Source organism: Dendroctonus ponderosae, unplaced genomic scaffold (genome assembly GCF_020466585.1).
Source record: "Dendroctonus ponderosae isolate FM_Combo_2020 unplaced genomic scaffold, Dpon_F_20191213v2 Dpon_F_20191213_9, whole genome shotgun sequence".
Lineage (NCBI taxonomy): Eukaryota > Metazoa > Arthropoda > Insecta > Coleoptera > Curculionidae > Dendroctonus > Dendroctonus ponderosae.
This window is the reverse complement of record NW_026019116.1, coordinates 3938803-3959207: the sequence shown is the minus strand read 5'-3', so window position 1 is coordinate 3959207 and position 20405 is coordinate 3938803. Positions and strand designations below refer to the sequence as shown.

The 20405-nt window shown below is 37.2% G+C and overlaps 1 protein-coding gene across 1 annotated transcript in view; it reads right to left on the bottom strand.

Moving 5' to 3' along the window:
* LOC125505668 overlaps positions 1-20405 on the bottom strand; it is a gene marked incomplete at its 5' end in the record, with an annotated part of 26324 nt that overhangs the window by 5257 nt on the left and 662 nt on the right. The window contains 2 exon segments of the mRNA XM_048669916.1: positions 966-1186; positions 6759-6883. Coding sequence (XP_048525873.1) covers positions 966-1186; positions 6759-6883 — 346 coding nt within the window.

Here is a 20405-nt window from a genome sequence, read left to right as displayed (position 1 = left end):
GTAAGAGTCTGTTTCCTGGCACTTTTGGGTCCATGCTACATTTTTCTTGTCACTAATCATTCTTCTTACCTTTGATTGTGCGCTATTGTAATTTTGTCTGGCATTCACTGTTTTTCGAGAAAAGTATATGTAATACAGTTTCATCTTTTCCTCTATTTCTCTCTCAATCTCAGCATCCCACCAATATGGTTTCCTTCTCTTCAATTTTTCCTCCACTAAACCTCCTTCTTTTGGAAAGCTAAGGTTTCTTTTGCAGCTTGAAGAATGCTTGATGTTATGCAATCATACTCTTCATTTGGGTTTTTGCCTGAACATGCATTGAGTTTTTCGTTAAGTCGTTTTTATATAGGTTTTTTATGCCGTAGGATGTATCTACAGTGATCAACTTCTTCTATCCCTGTGCTACTCCAGCTCTTGTTGGTGAAGATTTTGGTCTTGATAAGAAGTGGTAATTTTGGCTTGTTTAGTAATAAGATAGACAATTACTGATCTGAGATTTTGGGAGGGTTTCCTGGAGGAAATCCTAGATTGAAGACGCTCGTAAATGAATGTTGGCTAAATTCGTCCACTGATCTAGAAATGAACGGCAAAACAATCACTCGCGGCTCTCGGTAAATAATAATAATCAAAACATAATTCCGTTACTCCTCTAATAAAACTTGGGTAGTTAAACTTTGTCGGCATCCCTTTAGGGTAATCTCATCAAAAAAGTCGTTTTAAATTTGCCGAGAAGATTTTAGTGCCAATCACTCCCCTTTGAGCGTCAACATCATTAGGGAGTTCAAATAAATAAGACTCCCTGCAGACATTTAAATATTATTCAGTTCCTGCATGGGGACTTAAAGTTCCATTGAAGTTCAGTTAAGAGTCATTTGAAGTATTAATGAAGTCACGGTGGTTACGACTTGGGCTTTTAGGGCGTTTTTACAATCTCTCGCTATACCGAGCGTTCTTCGATCACCTACCATGTCATCTGTGGAGGTATATCGATTCAGGTATCCAACGAAGGAAAACGCTGAGCTCACATAAGCTAGAATAAGAGCAGTTGCTGCAGTGAAGAAGCACCAGCCATATCTGTAGTTGAAATCTGGACCATTGGGGCCATCTTTATGGTACTCGTAGATCTCGGCCAGGGTCTCGGAAAGGGCCGAAACGAAAGTGATTAAGCCACAGCCGAGTGATAAACCTGCAAAGGAAAAATCAATTGAAACGAATTATTGGGAATGTTCCGCTTTATGCGGGAAAATAGTTGTCGTTTAACTTGGAACATTCTGGTCGCTTTGCCTTAAAGTTGTTCGGTCGAGTCGCGAAGAAGTTTAATAATTAACAAGAGCATTTCGAGAAATAGTTTACTAATTATTAGTGTCAGAGGGTCGTCGGGAAGTTGTGAAGAATCCTTTGGAAACTCGAATTATCCCCTGCAAGTAATTAATCAGAAGTTGAGGGGTGGGTATTTACAAACAAAAGGTGAAAGCTAGGTCTCGTTAGTCTCAAATAGCCTTATAGCTGGAAAGTTTTCTTTATCTCGCTGTTTGTTTCTTCCCTTTACGAGGAGGCTTATCAACTTCGCCTCGATGAGGAAAAGTTTGTTAAATTTCTAACATAATGCTCGAGCATTCAGCAGCGAAGACAATAGGATTAGTTTAAGTTAATATCTGTGTATAATGGCCAAGTGACTTTGTTTAAACGGATTTTTTATGGGAGTTTCAGAAGTTTGCCTCCGTCATTCCCGGAAACACGGGACATGAAACAGCAATGTATTTCGAATGAAAACTTCTTCACATCTACGTAAGACAACAGTTGGATTCTAACTTTTTATTTTTTGTTATATACCTACTGGGGCGCAAATTCTTGGTAGATGAATCGTTTATTGCGAAATGCGCCGTTAGCATCAGGTACGTACCTCGTGAGCCAAATACTAATTATTATCAAACTATTTGGAAGCACCCTAGGTTGCCATTAATACTGCTTGAAGGGGGTCCTGTTCATTTCGGCATAACTTGCAGACAAAGACTTGCGGCCAAAATGAAATACAAGGAATTTGTTGTGTACAAAGTTGCCGAGCACTTTGTTCCCCAATAGGGGGAATTGCGAATAAATACTGTTCTATGGATATTTGCCAGTTAGCAGCTCTCCCTATTGAAAGTGTAAAAACAGACTACATTTGAACTGTTCAAAACGACTGCAGGTGGAACAATCCGTTCCCGCATAGGGCAATTTATGAGCAAGAAAATGAACACTGTACAGCAAGTCGCCTGTTACCTCTTCTCCAATTTCCACTGGCCGATTTGTTTAATTTCCGGAACGAATGGCCAAAAACACTTTTGCACTTATTGCCTTCAAACAATGCAGTTTGCAGGCAATGAATACAATTAAATAGAAATGAAATTTCCTTCAAGCAGCCGGCAAAAGACCGACAGAAACACCATATTAAACTTCAATTAGGGCAAAAACGCGGGGACAAATTTCTAGTTGGGAACTTAAGGAAACAATCAGCTGCTGCAAAAACGGGCGACCGAATAGAGGGCAAAAACTAGCCCGACATCCCGGCTTTTGTTCTTCCGCAGTTTCTATTGGACAGGCGGCGATTCCACTGCTAGATAGGTATAATTCGAGCATCAATTCATCCAAATATTTTATTAGTACTGGTTGTTAATAGCGCCCCAATCTATAGGTCTGGTTAGTGCACATTCAACTATATCCTTCGTATATAAAATTTTTTGTTTCGTTTGCTTCGCAATTTGATTATATTTAATGTCTTGATATAATTTCTTTCCCTCATCGCGAGCTGCTGCTTTATTCGCGAACGGACGAAACACTTCACTTTTTGCGGCAAAAAGATCAAAACCTTTCTCTGGCACGATCCAATTTTTTCGGATTTACTTGACATTTGACAAATTACGCGCCTATTTAACTGGAACCCGAATAAACGTCCGCACAGCCGAAAACCAGCAAATTAAGAAGTTAACGGCCTTCGTACCGAACTAATGGGTTTGTTTTACTCTATTTCGCCACGCTAATTAACTACTAATAAGTAATTTATCCTTGTTTTTTAATAATTAAAGTCCGTGGCTTCAGTGCTAGATTTATTTTTATTACTGCGTGTTGGAGGGCGACTTTACTCCGGCCCGGAGAACTAGGAGAAGAATGAACATTTCGCGCAGAAAATAGTGTTTGAGTTGAATTTATTCACGATTTCCCGTTAACGAGCGATTTATGGTCCTAAAGGGAGAACCTCGTCTCCACTCAGCCGAATATTACATAAAATGATTGAAAAACGATCAATTGGGCGAGGTGGAACAGTAGGTAGGCCACCTCGATTACCTCACCTAAACAGTCGGAACTTTTAACCAGTACGCAGAAGCAAAGCACTGAGTTAAAAGTGACTTTTAACGCAATGAAATCGGTTTCTGAATGTTTCCTAGTTAGAATTTAGAGCGCCACGACTGTTAAAAGCTGATTTTTTGAGTGCAAACCGAAAGTAGACTGCTGGTACTTTGCCTATTAAAACTCATAATGTTGAAACCATCCTCAAACCGAACAAAAAAACTCGCGTTCCTCTTTTCCATTGTGCGCTCGGTGCCTTCTCGATGAATAAATGTTTCACTGTTTCTCTCGCCGAGATTGTAAAAACCTTAATAGAACTGGATTTTTACGACTCGCATGCAATGCGACAGATACATTGTTGGAAGGGTTTACTTTTTTCCTTTCGTGTTTTATGGAGATGAATAATTATTTGCCATTCATCACAAGCTGGAAATAATTGCTATCTCGATCTCTCAGCAGAAGGAGAGCGAGACAGTGCTATTGTGGTTTTGCGGTTTTATCAAGTAAAAATTACGGTTTCATAATACCTATGTTGAATGCCTTCTTAAATTTCTATATTGGAAAAATCCAAGCCATAAACGAAATCGTCTTGTTAAATAACCAGAAGCAAAAAGTTGGATTTGCTATAATAAGGCGATCCCGACAAAAAAAGCAAGATGGGTCCTGAAAGCAAAGCCTTGCTTCCGAGGAGATAAACGGATTATTTGTTTTTTTTTGTGCAGAAGTTTGACGACTATCGGTCGACGTGGACGGCAAGGAAAATAAACGATAATACACGTTGATGACCATTTGAAATTCGAAACTCGTTTCGGCCATTAGATTTTTTGAAGGAAAATGTAAAAAATGAAAGTGCTGTTTTAATTATATATCGATTCAGTGTTAAACTCATTCGAAAGTATTAATTAATAAAGGTTTTTATTTACTACTAACCTGCTTATGTTTAATTATTATGGCTAGTTTTTAATTGGACATTTTTTAAAAACATATAATTTTTCATAATTTGGTAGTGTACCATCGCCATGTTTTTTCAATTTAATACTGCATTTCCTAAGAGGCAGATTTATTAAATTTTCACGGTTGGATTTTAGATTTTCACGTTCGCTTTTCGAGGATTGTTGAGGGTTCAGGATAAAAACCCGTTTTTGATACGAAAATAAAAAAAATTGAATTTTTCATAATTTAATAGGGCATGATCGGCATGTATTTTCAAATTAAAATCGCGGTTTCTAAAAGGCAAATTTATGCTATATTCTCAGTTGCATTTTAGATTTTTGCGCTCGCTTTTCTATGCTTGTGGAGGGTTAAGGATTAAGGGCAGTTTTTAATGAGAAATAAAAAAAAACGAATTTTTCACAATTTAGTAAGGTACGATTGTCATGTTTTTCAATTTAAAACCGCGCTTCCTAAGAAGCAAATTTATTCAATTTTCTCGCTTGGATTTTAGATATTCATGTTTCCTTTTCGAGGATTGTTGAGCGTTAAGGATAAAAACCAGTTTTTAATAGGAAATTTTAAAAATCGAATGTTTCATAATTTAGTAGGGTATGATCGGCATGTTTTTTCAAATTAAAATTGCGGTTCCTAAAAGGCAAATTTATGCTATATTCTCAGTTGCATTTTAGATTTTTGCGCCCGCTTTTCTATGCTTGTTGAGGTTTAAGGATTAAGGGCAGTTTTTAATGAGAAATTAAAAAAAAATATTTTTCACAATTTAGTAGGGTACGATTGTCATGTTTTTCAATTGATAACCGCGCTTTCTAAGAGGCAAATTTATTCAACTTTCTCGCTTGGATTTTAGATATTCATGTTTCCTTTTCAAGGATTGTTGACGGTTAAGGAAAAACCCCGTTTTTGATAGGAAATTTTAAAAAGTTGAATGTTTCATAATTTAATAGGGTATGATAGGCATGTTTTTTCAAATTAAAATCGCGGTTCCTAAAAGGCAAATTTATGCTATATTTTCAGTTGCATTTTAGATTTTTGCGCTCGCTTTTCTATGCTTGTTGASAGTTAAGGATTAAGAGCAGTTTTTAATGGGAAATTAAAAATAATTCAATTTTTCATAATTTAATAGGGYASGATTTTCAGGTTTTCAATTTGAAATCGCGKTTTTTAAGAARCAAATTTATTCAATTTTTTCGGTTGGATTTTACATTGTCATGTTCGCTTTTCGAGGATTGTTRCGGGTTAAGGATAAAGACCCGTTTTKGATAGAAATTTGAAAAAGTTGAATTTTCATAATTTAATAGGGTATGATCGGCATGTTTTTTCAAATTAATACCGCGGTTCCTGAAAGGCAAATTTACGCTATATTCTCGGTTGGATTTTAAATTTTTGCGCCTTTTTTCTAGGCTTGTTAAGGGTTGAGGATTAAGGGTAGTTTTTAATGGGAAATTTAAAAAATTAGAATTGTTTATAAGCTAATAGGGTACGATTGTCATGTTTCTTAATTTAAAACCGCCTTTTCTAAGAGGCAAATTTATTCAATTTTCTCGCTTGGATTTTACATATTCATGTTTCCTTTTCGAGGATTCTTGAGGGTTAAGGATAAAACCCCGATTTTTGATAGGAAATTTAAGAAAATTTAATTTTTCATAATTTAATAGGGTATGATCGGCATGTGTTTTCAAATTAAAACTGCGGTTTCTAAAAGGCAAATTTATGCTATATTCCCTGTTAGATTTTAAATTTTTGAGCTCGCTCTTCTAGGCTTGTTGAGCGTTAAGGATTAAGGGCAGTTTTTCCTTCCGGAAAAAACGACAATTTAGTGAATCTTGCAGTGACAGTGATTTAGAAGTGGAAATAGATGGAATCTCGCTTGAACTTAGAGAGGTAGGGAGAGATATGACTTCTCATTACAAAATGAAGTTAATAATGACTTTTCAAGGTCAGTAGAAAAAAAATATCGCCTTGGGTATGGACAGAATATACAATTTTTTAATATTGAATAATTATTCCAATGAGAATCATCCAAGCAGAATTGGAAATAATCGCTAGGTGTCGTGCGGCTCATAAAATAGGATCATTCACTCCAAACCACATTACCCTAACCGTAAAATTCAATTTGCCATTGCCGGTTTCGTGAATTTCGAAATTAATTCTGGAAAATACGCGTCATTCGCTACAAAACAATATACTTATTACTATGTCCCATTTGATTTTAATCGTGAAATAGAGGAAATTAAAATTCATATCCAGGGCCGCACAGCTACCACGATACAACCTCCGTATAAATTTTAATTGCCACTGGAATACCAATTAACCACATTACAAATAACCAATTAGGTTGATCTAGATTGGGTATTGATATGCAAATTGTCTCAATAAAGTATCGTTAGTTGTCATGATCATGAAATAAGCGCCAGCTTTGAATGCTACTTGGAGGACTCCGATTTGGGCAAGCATAAAATACGATCGCGGCATAAACTTACCTCCAAGGATGAAGAGTCCGCATGCAATAATGGTTTTATTGTCGTTGTTACAATGGCCCAGAAGGCCGAAGAAAACTGCCAGAACGAGTAGGATTACGGCACCACTGCACAGGACCGTACATGACCTGAAATCAAAAAAAGATCCTCTGAATCCACTCGAATTTCTCACTGGGGACATGGAAATATCTTAACAGGGTTAGGAATTTTCCTTTTACGAGCGCATTGGACTCTTCGCCCACCAGACGCTCAGATATTCCTCATTATGCACTGGAGAGTCATTTCAATGTTTAGCATGCACCATTTGGCTTCGCTTCACTTAGAGATTCACTATTTTTCATTTCGCTCCTCAAACGTCCCAGAAAGTCACAAATCAGACGTCCATTCTCCACCTCGCCCCCCAACTAATATAATTCACGGTTAACAACGTACAGTTGATAACATCTCGGGATAAAGGAGCCTTTACCGCAATAATTCAATTAGATGTAAAAGCCCTCACGCGCTGGGCCTATTCCACATCGGATAACAATCTGTAACACTTTGGCCAGAATATCAATCTTGCGGCTTAAGGGCACATAATAATTACATTCCAGTTTGGATTTTTTCATGTTGAATAATCAGGTCAAGCAGGCATTTTTACAAAATATGTTCACTGAGATGGACTGGAAAAAACGTGCAAAACCCACATAAAACCGTTGGTTGAAATCAATGCTCAGCGCAGTGGAATCGAATCAATAGCTTGCACAGGAATGATTCGAGATATTGAGATTCCCGAACGTAATATTATCGGTCTTCAGGGATATCGCCTTTGCTTTTAATTGAATTATTGCAGCTACGTAACCCTCTTATCGCATCCCGATTTTGGGCCCACTTGCCCCATACCATAGAGACAACAGAACCAGCCGAGAGATTATAAAATTGTTTTATGGCGCCCGCTAACAAGCTATCAGGGCCGGATGATTAAAGGCGGATTTCGACAATTTATCGCCGAAGAAAGTTAACTGGAATTGAGCAAAAAAAGTACACAATGTGAATTTTAGCCTAGTCTAATGCCGGCGGCTATTTTCCTTTTACATCGCACCTCAAACCAGCGAAACCTCTTTGATTGAGGGCTCACTACCTGACGTTTCCAAGTGGAAATTATAAAGGCAAATTTTATTGCAGGCAGCGAAAAGATAATTTAATTACCCACGGTGTCCGAAATTAATTAATTCCATGGACGGGCGAATGTTGATAATAAATATTTAATTTGCTTGAAGGTTTCAAATGTCCAAGGGAACAAATATTTGTCCCTTCACTATATAGCCGGAAAAGCACTGGTTGTTTCTTTCCGGGCAATCAAAGGCCCTTTTGGATAATTAAATTTAAATTCCTTCTAATAAGTTGATTTTCCGATGCCTGGCAAACTGATTGCAGTTAATTGAAGTTTATTACAGTCTCAATGGGGTAATGCGAACGGCATTTATTCACTGAAATGCATGCAATTACCTTGAATTGTTAATGGGGAAAACTACAAAGAGTGAGATTTCGCTGCCTTTCAACTCCCAACAGGATAAGTTTGCTCACTAATTATTGCCGGCTAAATATTTACTCTAATGTTGCTCATTAAAACCGTGCCTAAACTGAACTTCAAAGGTGGAAGTTTATGGAAAGTTTTAGATTATGTTTTTATTCCTACAAATTGTACAAATTTGTTACTCTAGCGACCAGGGAGTTTGCAAAAATACCTGTTAATTCCAATAAATAATAAAAGTGGAAACTTTCCGTCAGTGCAAAACTGAAATTATTTAAAAAATTAATGCAAATTGACAAAAGCTGGCCAGTGAGGCTTTAGAAATAAATCGCTACAGAAGCTTGTATGTTCTTCAGCCATTTTAATGTAAAATGGAATAAAACACGCTTCCATTTGTCCGGAAATTTTCCACAAAGTAAACGGCTTTGTGCGCCAAAGGTACCTACATTAAACCCTCTGTGCAGCAATAATAATTAAAGTAGATATAATAAATTATTTGATGCGATCTTCAGACCAAATACACCAACTATTTAATCAATTTTAGCAGCCTTCATTTTTTACGATTTGAGCTTTGGCACGTAAACTAGGAATGAAGGTTAATTAAATATTATTGTGGAGGTGGCTTTTGCACAAGTGTCCACTAACATGTTTCTGAACAGCGATCAATGCGAACGCCACACATTTATGGTAAAAAATTCACTCCCGCAGCCCGCAGCTCCCAAACTGTTCCCTTTTTAAAGTCAATATATTAAAAAGCTTTTAAGGCTTTTACTGGAAATTTGAATTCGCACTACAAGTGCTTCGCTTTTCACTTGCCCGAAGAATTAAAAGACACGAGTGAAACATTCAGGCCGGCTTAATGATAGTGAAAGGCGATGTTTAGGAATACTGGAACACTTTCATTTAAATCGCAAAAACCACTGAGACCGTTTTTTTTTTAGTTTTTCGCTAAAAGGTCACGCTTTGCTACAAATCGCAAAAAAACATTTTCAACCTCCAAACTTCATGCCCATTTCCCCATTTCGAGTGTTTTCGTGTTTAAATTTTACTTTTTGTTAGTTACGTTATCATTTGCGTCTTGACGTCTTTAGATTCACCCTGGAATGTTTTCTAGTGTTTTTAAAAACAATGACTGACAAAGAGGAACCTGAAGCGATGCGAAACCTAGTAAATACTAATTCAGTTTGTTTCAACGACAAAACATGCCACTTGCTGACAATAAATTTGCAAGCGTAACATTTCCGATTCCACTCTTGTAAATAATTCCATTGCCTTTCGGCTAATTCCAGGGGAAACTGAAGTTATTTCATGGAAAAATAACATAGAAACAAATGCTATAGAACAGCTTGACAGAAGCTCCGGGTGTTTTACGCTGTAATGGAATGCGGCCCGGGTTAACTGCAAGGGATTACGATATAAAAATAGCGAAACGTGAACGTAATGCGGAAATAATGTTTTTGGAAGTATGCGCATTCTTTGCTGGACCATTTGCAAATTAAAATCGCCAGCGAACAGATTAATTCTATTTTTCAAAAATTCCATATGTTGACTCTCTCTTCGGCCAGACCGAGACGACGAAATGGCGTCCCCAAGAAATAAACACCAATCGAGATTGTCCATAATTCATCATCATGGCGGACAATTAGCGTCTCAAGCTTCCCTCGTCTTATTTTTCACGTTCGAAGATTAATTATCCACCGTTTCCTTTATCGCTGAAAATTTATTAACGTTGTTACGATCTGCTTATTTTTCTAATGGTGTGTCACTCCTTTGTAACAAGGCTGTTTAACAGTCCCGCCATATTGACCCTTCTGAACTTCGCATTATTTTGAGCCTCAGAACTTCTGATGTTTCACAATTAATCACAACAAAGCTGAACCCAAGATGGATGATGTAGAAGAAGATAAGCCCGCATAAATCCCATTGTTAATTTAGATATCGTTAGTACAACGAGGTAGTTCATGTTATAACCGGAATACGTATTTGCTCAACTAATAACTCCTTGAAACTTACGGGAGTCAGTAGATTAATGCGGGAATTAGCCACTGGTAATTGGTCAGATAGTGCTTAATTCATAGTCCAGATTATTAGGAACTTTCGGTATTGGCTCCTAACTCGGATAACGTTATGCCGATAATTCTCAGTATACACGAACTGTTGCTGTATGTGCAGAGTATTATAACAATTTTTCCTGTTGCCACCAAACAATCCTGTTTGGTGGCGACAGGTTTGATCCATTTTCTAGGAACGCAAATGGAAAATTCCTAGCAACTCTTATTTGTCCAAGAAAAATACTGTTATAAAATATCATACGCGCACATCTCTACCGCCAACCACTCTTATTCGCTTTTCCTAAGCAAACAAGGGGAGTAATCAAATCCCGTCTCATCTCATATTTTCGTGAGAACGAAAATATTCCTTTCTCCTCATATTTATATACATATATAGAACATGTAGTGCTCCCAGCTTTAATACAATGCTGGTTCTGTAATAGTTAGGCCTGCATCAAAACTATTCTGTGGATTCAACTCAAAGGCTAAAGTTAAATATTAAGGTTTTACTGACAAGGACTTTCTGTTTAAGTTGTCGTTTTGTTGTTTGTACTCATTGGCTTGCAAACGTTTTCTCTTAAAGTTTACCGCGGAGCTGAACCCCTAATGTAATCCAATATTAAGCATTTGTTTTTAGATGATGTCTTTCTTACGGAGTTTTATTTAATACGGGCACTGCTTAAAACTGTTGAGGTTTTTGCGCTCTTCGAAATGGAAAGAAAAACTCCTGAAGATGCCATTCGGGGAGAAATTATAGAAATTAGAAAGCCCCAGACACTCACTAATTTGATTTCATCACAGAGAAGCAGAGAAACTGTTTCCGAAAAGGTTAAAAGTGGCATTTTAATAATTTTCATCGAAAAGTCCGCACTATTGAAAGTGTCGTTTCGGTTCTACTAGGGAAATGTTATTGAAAGTCTTAAAGGCAAATTGGGCACACCGGCGGGGAAATTTTCTGTTAGCGTCTTGCTTTCGGGGTTTAATAAGCATCAGTATTGGCCTCGATTCTCAATATTCCAGCTAATCCTGGAAATTCCGTGTATTAAGCCCCGAAGTGTATTCACCTTTTGCCTAATAAAATATTATTGCCTGGAGGATAACAATCAATGGAGGTTCTTTCAATTTAATTCATTTGTGTGTAGATTCTAAAATGCAATGGTTAACTTTCTTGGGGATTCGGTCTGGGCAGCAAAATGTAAATTATTCGATATCGGTCAAGAAACTGGGACTTATCTAAAATGTAGAACTAATTTTCTGTTTTTTTCCCCTGAATAATGACTTCAAGTGCCGTTGAACTGATGCTCCACCCCTGATATTGGGAAGCACTTTTCAATCGACTGAGTATCGGCGGTTTCCATTTTATTTCTGGCTCATTAAACGGCAAGTATCAAATGATACGAATTGAAACGACAGGAAAACTCCGATCTATTTGAGAAGAAATGTTTGAGAAAGATTAAACAGGCTTTTCTCTTTACTGAGAGAGAGACGGATCAGGCCAAGAAGCTTTTGTTAAAATTGGAATTTTTACTGCTGACTCGATACTGTTTGGAGCATCGGAAAAGTTTATTAACGATTATTATCGGGGGCCAGTAAGTCTCAGTAAAATTTAATTGAAATTGCTGATTCGGATCCTCGGCTACACGAGCGGTTAATTAAGTATTCGTCTTATTTCCCCAAGGAAGAGTTTTGCCAATTAGTGACACTCAGATTTAAACAGGCAAATTAACATTATTGCAAACATGGTCTTGACAGAATGTGGAAAATACCAGCAAAAAAGCACGTGGCCGTAATTAAGTTTTGTTCAGTTACATAAAGAAGCCATATTGCCGTCGTAATATAAATTTAATAACTCGTTAAGTGCCCCATAAAATGAATTTTAGCTGGAAGTAATAATGCCACCGGTAGTACAAAAGCATTGATGTTCATGCGGCCGATTATGAAACTGAATAATATGCTTCTGTTTTCCGAGCTCTTGTTACATTAGCTACACGAGCAATAATATGTTTTGCTACATACGAAAATTGGTCATTTTCACCGGATTGTATAAATAATCTGGTTAAAACAATGTGCCTTATCATAACCTTAATGGCGTGGCAAGGAAACAGACATATTTTTTTTTCCGCAAAAACTATGAAAGCTACACAATTTTACAAAGAGCACAAAATTGGGAACAAATGATTAGTGCATCAACCAAAATAAAAATGAGTTGATTCCATTCCCCAAATAAAAAGTTCTGGTGGTTTTTGTACCAAGCAAGTTCACATCATGTGCTTACAGGACACTCTGTAGAAGAACAACGGGTATAAAATGGAGGATGGGGCGACAGCTTGCAAAAATCTTTCAAGAATGATCATTAATCGTTTGGCTTGAAGTGAGTTTAGTTTTCCGACAAGCAACTGAAGTTTTATGGATTATTTATAAGTCTCTCTCTTTGCTTTGCTGATTTAAAATAAATTTCGCTTTGGAGAGATTTCCTACTAATCACATTTACTACTTTCTTTCCAGGTGGCACTAGGCAGCTTTCGGTAAGTTTAGCATTACTTTGTATGTACAAGTAATACCTACTTTTCGTCCCATTTTGATCAACGGATTTGGTGTCGATTGATTCCTTCGTAGTTATTTTTGAAACTTTGGGAATGTTTTGGGCGACTTCGTATTTTTATATCAAGTTGATCTGAAGCTTTTCGCTAAAGAACCGCTCCAGATATGGAAATTTAGGTTCCAATATTCATTACAAGAAGCATCAGCTTACTGATAGTTTGGATTTGGTTCCGCTTAAACCACTGATTCCTTCAAGAAATGTTTAAAATTTAGGAATATTTTGGGCGGCTTTGTATTTTTACATCTACCTCATCTAAAGCTTGTGTCCAAGGAACCGTTTCATATATGCAAAAATGAGTTTCAGTCTCTTGTTTTTGGTTAAAAAAGTCAAGAGTTTTAGTTTTGCTTGTTTTTGTCACAAAAAGACACACCAAATTTGAATATCATACATTTAGGTGCAAGTTTACTGCAAAATTTCATAAAAAACGTCTTCTACAGAACTTCAAGTTTCTACTGGCATTACTTTGAAAGTTGGTTTTTTTTATTAAAGAGTCTGCAGTTGCATAAAGCGTTCTTTTGCAAATCAACACTTACGAAGCGCGCAAAATTCAGGATTTCAGGTGACTTGAATTAATTTTCCAAAGGTTGAAGAAATTTCTAGGACATTTAGTACATAGCACTATTATTTTCTGAACGCGCCACTCTGAACTTGAAGAGTATTTTTCGTTGCTAATAATTTATTTAAAAAAAAACGCAACTTAAAATGTGTCCCGCAACAGTTTTTTCAAATTATAAGCATAATTTTCTTAACGATGAGTGAAATTCGAAATTTTAACATTTAAAGCGCACGCTTCTTTACAACTCTGAACTTGTAGTATTTTTCGTTATAACCCATCGCGTCGCACTGTGCTACTCTTTTAATTACGCTTCTTTACGCTAGCTTTAATTTAAACACCATTGTTCTATCTATAGTTTCAACTTTAGTTAATTGAAGTTGTGAAAACCGGTTTAGAGCAATAAAACAAGTGTTATTAGCACGGCTCTAAAGTGTTTGTTTCTCTCTAAAGCGCCGAAAAACGCGAACTGTTTTAAGCCGCCAAACAAGCTATTAAATTTATATTATGCCGAGCGTTATCGTTTCCTGTTTTTGTGGAAAATTTTATCTTCCGGCCAGACCAGTAGGGTGCTTCCATGCTTCCACATAAAGAGCAGATTTTCGCTTATTATCTCGTTGATTATTGCAGGTAACCATTCCGTTACTTCCGGTGTTTCCAGGCTTTATTCGCCTATTTTAGCCTCAATTGATCAATAAACTCAATAGCCAAAACCTTTCATCTAGAATTTAATGAAATATGTGCTCATAACGCATTAAAAAAGTGTGTTTGCACCCGCTAAAGCTATGGGCAAATAATAACTTTATCGTTTCTGTGAATAATTAAGTATCAGAATCTTTCACGAGTGTGTTTTGATTCCTCGAGCAAGTGAAAAGCGAAGCACTTGCAGTGCGAATTCAAATTTCTGGTAAAAGCGTTAAAAGCATTTTAATATATTGACTTTAAAAAGGGAACAGTTCGGGTGCTGCGGCAGTGAATTTTTTACCATAAATGTGTGGCGTTTTCATTGATCCCGTTTCAGAAACATGTTAGCAGACAATTCTGCCTTTATTTCCTTTCAAAAGCCCCTACAGTAACAATAATTAACGTGAAAATGCTGTGCAGTAGGTTTCATCTAGTTTTTACGTGCAAAGTCGGTTACTTTTTGGATAATCGCCCGAAAAAGGGGAAGGTCTTTTGCCATCCCATTTCACAGCTTTAGCAGCAACTTCTTTCCACGCCCTAACTGGCCAGGTTTTTTCCAGTTGCAAAAATACACTGCACGAATTGCCCGCACACTCATTTCCTGTTTGTTCGGACAATAAACTAACTGAATTTGATTGAGAGAAAAAGCGAAAATATGAGTTGGCAATCTATTCGGCTTGCAAACCAATCTACACTGCACTAAGAGAAAATAATCCGCAAAGTTCTGCACAACTTCCACAGCAAGAAACCCGGAAAGTTTTTTGTTTTCGTTTGGAGAATGCGGCCACAGAAATACGGAACGGTTGGCAGAATGGGTTTATTTCGTAACTTTTCCAGAAATAGTAAATAAATCGACTGTGCTTTTTGGCGTGGATTTTTGCAACTATACCCTTGATTGCGGTGAAAATGTTTCGTCTGGGCACCTGATCTTCTAGCTGAAAAGCCGTAAAAATCATCTCTCAAAGTTGGGGCAATAACGCATTTCGAAAGGAAAGGGAGTCGAAAATGGAGGCCGGGATTCGTGCATTAAGCTACTTATACGCAAAAAAACCGCCGAGCGAAAATCTAATCTGGAAAAAATCCTGAGTCATGGATTATTTTCCTTCTAGACGATATCCCGGCGTAATTCTTTGGGGGCAAGTTATGGGAAATAATAGAGAAGTTAACAGGAGCGTTCGTTTGCTCTAAACAAATTCGCTAGATTTTTTCGAATTGAACTCGAGTGGAAAAGTGGATTTTTGCCGATACCTCGGGGACATTTAGCGGTTGAATGGGTTCTTTAGCATTTTAAGTTTGATCACGCAAAAAGGCGCAAAAGCAGCTTGAGCGCCTCCATCAAATTCACAGCCCCCAGGAACAATTTTCGGAGCCATTAACGGGAAAAACTCCAATAAAAGCGCCACCAAAACACGTCGACCAGGTGGAAGTGTCGGGTCAATTACGCTCGTTGATCGAGGGGAGACGTGCGCTTTTTGTGTGTCCTGGCTTTAGATTTCAGTGCAATTTTTCACAGTTTTTTTTTCGTTTTACGATGTTAATAAAAAAGGAAAATTCTGCTCGTCCAGGGCCTTAGTTGTTAAGTTTGAACACGCGAATGCCCGACCTACTACTAAGCCCCTAGAAGTTGTCCCGGAATCTAAAAACACATAAATTCGATAAGCCGCTTCACTAAAAGCAATGTAAGTAGAAACCCAGGAAATATATGGCAAATCTGGTCTCTTTCTCTCCGGTATAGAGACTAGGCCATTCTTGGATCCTTAATCTCATATTTTCAGATCCTTTTTGTGTAAGAAGCTTGCGCCGTCTATTCCATTCTACTTTCCACTTGCCAAAACCCTCTTTACTTTTGACCGTTGTTGATATGCTTTGCGCCAATTTTACCACTTCGGAGTCCTGACTTCCGGCACAAGGAAAATAAGCAGTTTTCTCAATAATGCGTCACCAGTTAATCGATCCTTCAGTTATGGATCAGTGATTCACACAATGATCTTCAAATAAACCCCATAAGGTACGGTCCAACTCAAACATCAATCGGGCACGAGAGAATGCAAACGTCCCTCTCTAATTGTTTTCGGCTCGTTAGCTTTTAGAAATAGAAACTTCGAAACTAGTTAGAAGTTTTCAGTTTGAAACTCGGCTACTTGTTTAGTCTAGAGGCGTAATTCCTTCACAGCATGTTAGCGCTGACCTGATTCGAATAAAATATCGCACCGTCTTATTTCGTTTTAGAACCATCTTGGGCTGCAAGCAAAAGTTCCTCAAGTATGCGCTAATAAGTTCAGGCAACTTGCCTCCACGCCATTATAATTACATGGAATAGAGAGTATCCGGCCCTCGGGGGCCACACTAGAGATTATGACCGCTAACAGGGCCGCCCTTTGCTAAACTTTAAATCAAGTTACTGCTCTTGCATCAAGTTGGTATAAACTCGCTTGCAAACTGACATTTGATAATAATTAAGCTTTACGTATACATGCAGTACACGTAAAGCGAGTCCTGTTAATTAGCGGATGTTTCCGCCTGGAAACAATGGCACAAGAGAATGGCTTCGGGTCTATTTTTTCGGCATATTTATAAATCGGATCGATTGTGCCGTAAACAGTGGAAAGCAAATGTAAATACTAGTCTCGTAATCAGCCGTGTATATTTCCAAGGGGTGCCACCAGTTCCAAGGAGCACTAAATTAGTTAATTTAGCGTGCGCATGGTGCGGCGTTATAACACTTATTTTCCCGAATTAATAATTTACAGCTGCTTTAAGAAGCGGTTTAGTACGGCTTTATTATGGGAACGGCCGGGTCGGTAACACTTGCGTAAGCTATAATTGAATAATAAACTCTGATCTTGATTATTAACTTCGTATAGTTGGGTAAAGTCATCATTGAACTCTGCGAAGGCCCTGTTAAGAAAATGTTTGTCGATATACTGCTTTTCTTCAGCAGGAATTTCGGGCGAAGATCGTCATCAAGCCGCTTTGTTTGTCGGGCATAAGTACGATCTGAGACTGGGCCTTCTGACGCGATGTCGCATAAATTTCGTTAACTAGTTGCGAATGATCTGGTGAACCTCGTTTACAACTATTCCATGAACCTAATGAGATTTCCAAACAGCATCGGATTCCTCTGAGGTTCCGAGCAACTCAAACATCAATTTGCCACAAGGGAGCGACAGTGTCCCTCTAAATGTTTTCGGCTCGTTAGACTTGGACCTGGAAACTTCGCAACTAGTTAGAAATATTAGCGCTCAAACTCTGGCTGGAGATCGAACGGCGCAAGTCTCTTAATAGAGCTTGTTTCTGTTGAATTTCAATTAAGCTCCATCATCGAACTCATTGAAAACATGCTAGAAGGTTCGGATCAGAAATAATCGACATTTTCGGCACATTTTAAGCGTTTTTTGAGCGTTCACGATCTTTAGTCGACGATTTCTTCCTTATTATTGACCCAAACACTTTATAAATGCATATTTGTGACCTTCTTACATCGAAAGGAATCGATTGAGATCAAAAAATACGCATGTGAATTTTTGATTTTTGGCCGAAATTTTTTCAAGGATGGGGGTCGATTTTTTGAAAAATGAAAATTTTCTCAAAATGTCTTAAATTTTACATCATTTTCAGCTCACGGACGCGAGGAATGCATCGAACTCATTGAAAAACATGCTAGAAGGTGCAGATCTGAAATAAAATACATTTTCGGCACTTTTTAAGCGTTTACGATCTTTAGTCGCTAATTTCTTCCTTATTATTGACCCAAACACTTTACAAATGTATACTTGTGACCTACTTACATCGAAAGAAATCGATTGAGCTCAAAAAACACGCATGTAAAATTTTGATTTTTGGCCGAAATTTTTTCAAAGATGGGGGTCCATTTTTTGAAAAAAATGAAAATTGTCTCAAAACGTCTTAATATTTACATCATTTTCAGCTCACGGACGCGAGGAATGCATCCAACTCATTGAAAAACATGCTAGTAGGTTCAGATCCGAAATACTAAACATTTTCGGCACATTTTAAGCGTTTTTTGAGCGTTCACGATCTCTAGTCGACGATTTCTTCCTTATTATTGACCCAAACACTTTATAAATGCATATTTGTGACCTTCTTACATCGGAAGAAATCGATTGACCTTAAAAAATACGCATGTGAAATTTCGATTTTTGCCCGAAATTTTTCCAAGGGTGGGGGTCGATTTTTTTTTAAACGAAAATTTTCTCAAAATGTCTTAAATTTTACATAATTTTCATATCACCGACGCGAGGAATGCATCAAATTCATTGAAAAATATGCTAGTAGGTTCAGATCCGAAATAATAAACGTTTTCGGCACATTTTAAGCGTTTTTTGAGCGTTCACGATCTTTAGTCGACGATTTCTTCTTTATTACTAACCCAAACACTTTATAAATGCATATTTGTGACCTTACGTCGAAAGGAATCGATTCAGTTCAAGGGTAAGTGAAATTTTGATTTTTGGCCGCAATTTGTTCAAGGGTGAAAGTCAATTTTTTTGAAAAATGAAAATTTTCTCAAAATGTCTTAAATTTTACATCATTTTCAGCTCACGGACGCGAGGAATGCATCGAACTCATTGAAAAACATGCTAGAAGGTGCAGATCTGAAATAAAATACATTTTCGGCACTTTTTAAGCGTTTACGATCTTTAGTCGCTAATTTCTTCCTTATTATTGACCCAAACACTTTACAAATGTATACTTGTGACCTACTTACATCGAAAGAAATCGATTGAGCTCAAAAAACACGCATGTAAAATTTTGATTTTTGGCCGAAATTTTTTCAAAGATGGGGGTCCATTTTTTGAAAAAAATGAAAATTGTCTCAAAACGTCTTAATATTTACATCATTTTCAGCTCACGGACGCGAGGAATGCATCCAACTCATTGAAAAACATGCTAGTAGGTTCAGATCCGAAATACTAAACATTTTCGGCACATTTTAAGCGTTTTTTGAGCGTTCACGATCTCTAGTCGACGATTTCTTCCTTATTATTGACCCAAACACTTTATAAATGCATATTTGTGACCTTCTTACATCGGAAGAAATCGATTGACCTTAAAAAATACGCATGTGAAATTTCGATTTTTGCCCGAAATTTTTCCAAGGGTGGGGGTCGATTTTTTTTTAAACGAAAATTTTCTCAAAATGTCTTAAATTTTACATAATTTTCATATCACCGACGCGAGGAATGCATCAAATTCATTGAAAAATATGCTAGTAGGTTCAGATCCGAAATAATAAACGTTTTCGGCACATTTTAAGCGTTTTTTGAGCGTTCACGATCTTTAGTCGACGATTTCTTCTTTATTACTAACCCAAACACTTTATAAATGCATATTTGTGACCTTACGTCGAAAGGAATCGATTCAGTTCAAGGGTAAGTGAAATTTTGATTTTTGGCCGCAATTTGTTCAAGGGTGAAAGTCAATTTTTTTGAAAAATGAAAATTTTCTCAAAATGTCTTAAATTTTACATCATTTTCAGCTCACGGACGCGAGGAATGCATCGAACTCATTGAAAAACATGCTAGTAGATTCAGAGCCGAAATAATAGACATTTTCGGCACATTTAAAGCGTTTTTTGAGCGTTCACGATGTTTAGTCGACGATTTCTTCCTTCGACCCAAACACTTTATAAATGCATATTTGTGACCTTCTTACATCAGAAGGAATCGATTCAGCTCAAAACATACGCATGCGAAATTTTGATTTTTGGCCGAAACTTTTTCAAGGGTATAAATCAATTTTTTTGAAAAAATGAAAATTATCTCAAAACGTCTTAAATTTTACATCATGTTCAGCTCATGGACGCCAGGAATGCATCGAACTCATTGAAAAACATGCTAGAAGGTTCAGATCCGAAATAATAGACATTTTCGGCACATTTAAAGCGTTTTTTGAGCGTTCACGATGTTTAGTCGTCGATTTCTTCTTTATTATTGACCCAAACACTCTATAAATGCATATTTGTGACCTTCTTACATCGAAAGGAATCGATTGAGCTCAAAAAACACGCATGTGAAATTTTGATTTTTGTCCGAATTTTTTTGAAAGGTGGGGTCGATTTTCTGAAAAAATTAAAATTTTCTCAAAATATCCTAAATTTTACATCATTTTCAGCTCACAGACGCGAGGAATGCATCGAACCAAGGGCGGATCCAGGGCTAACAATATTTTTTCTAATTTCATAGACAACAAAAGACTGAATTTCTACTACTTGACCCCCCCCCCC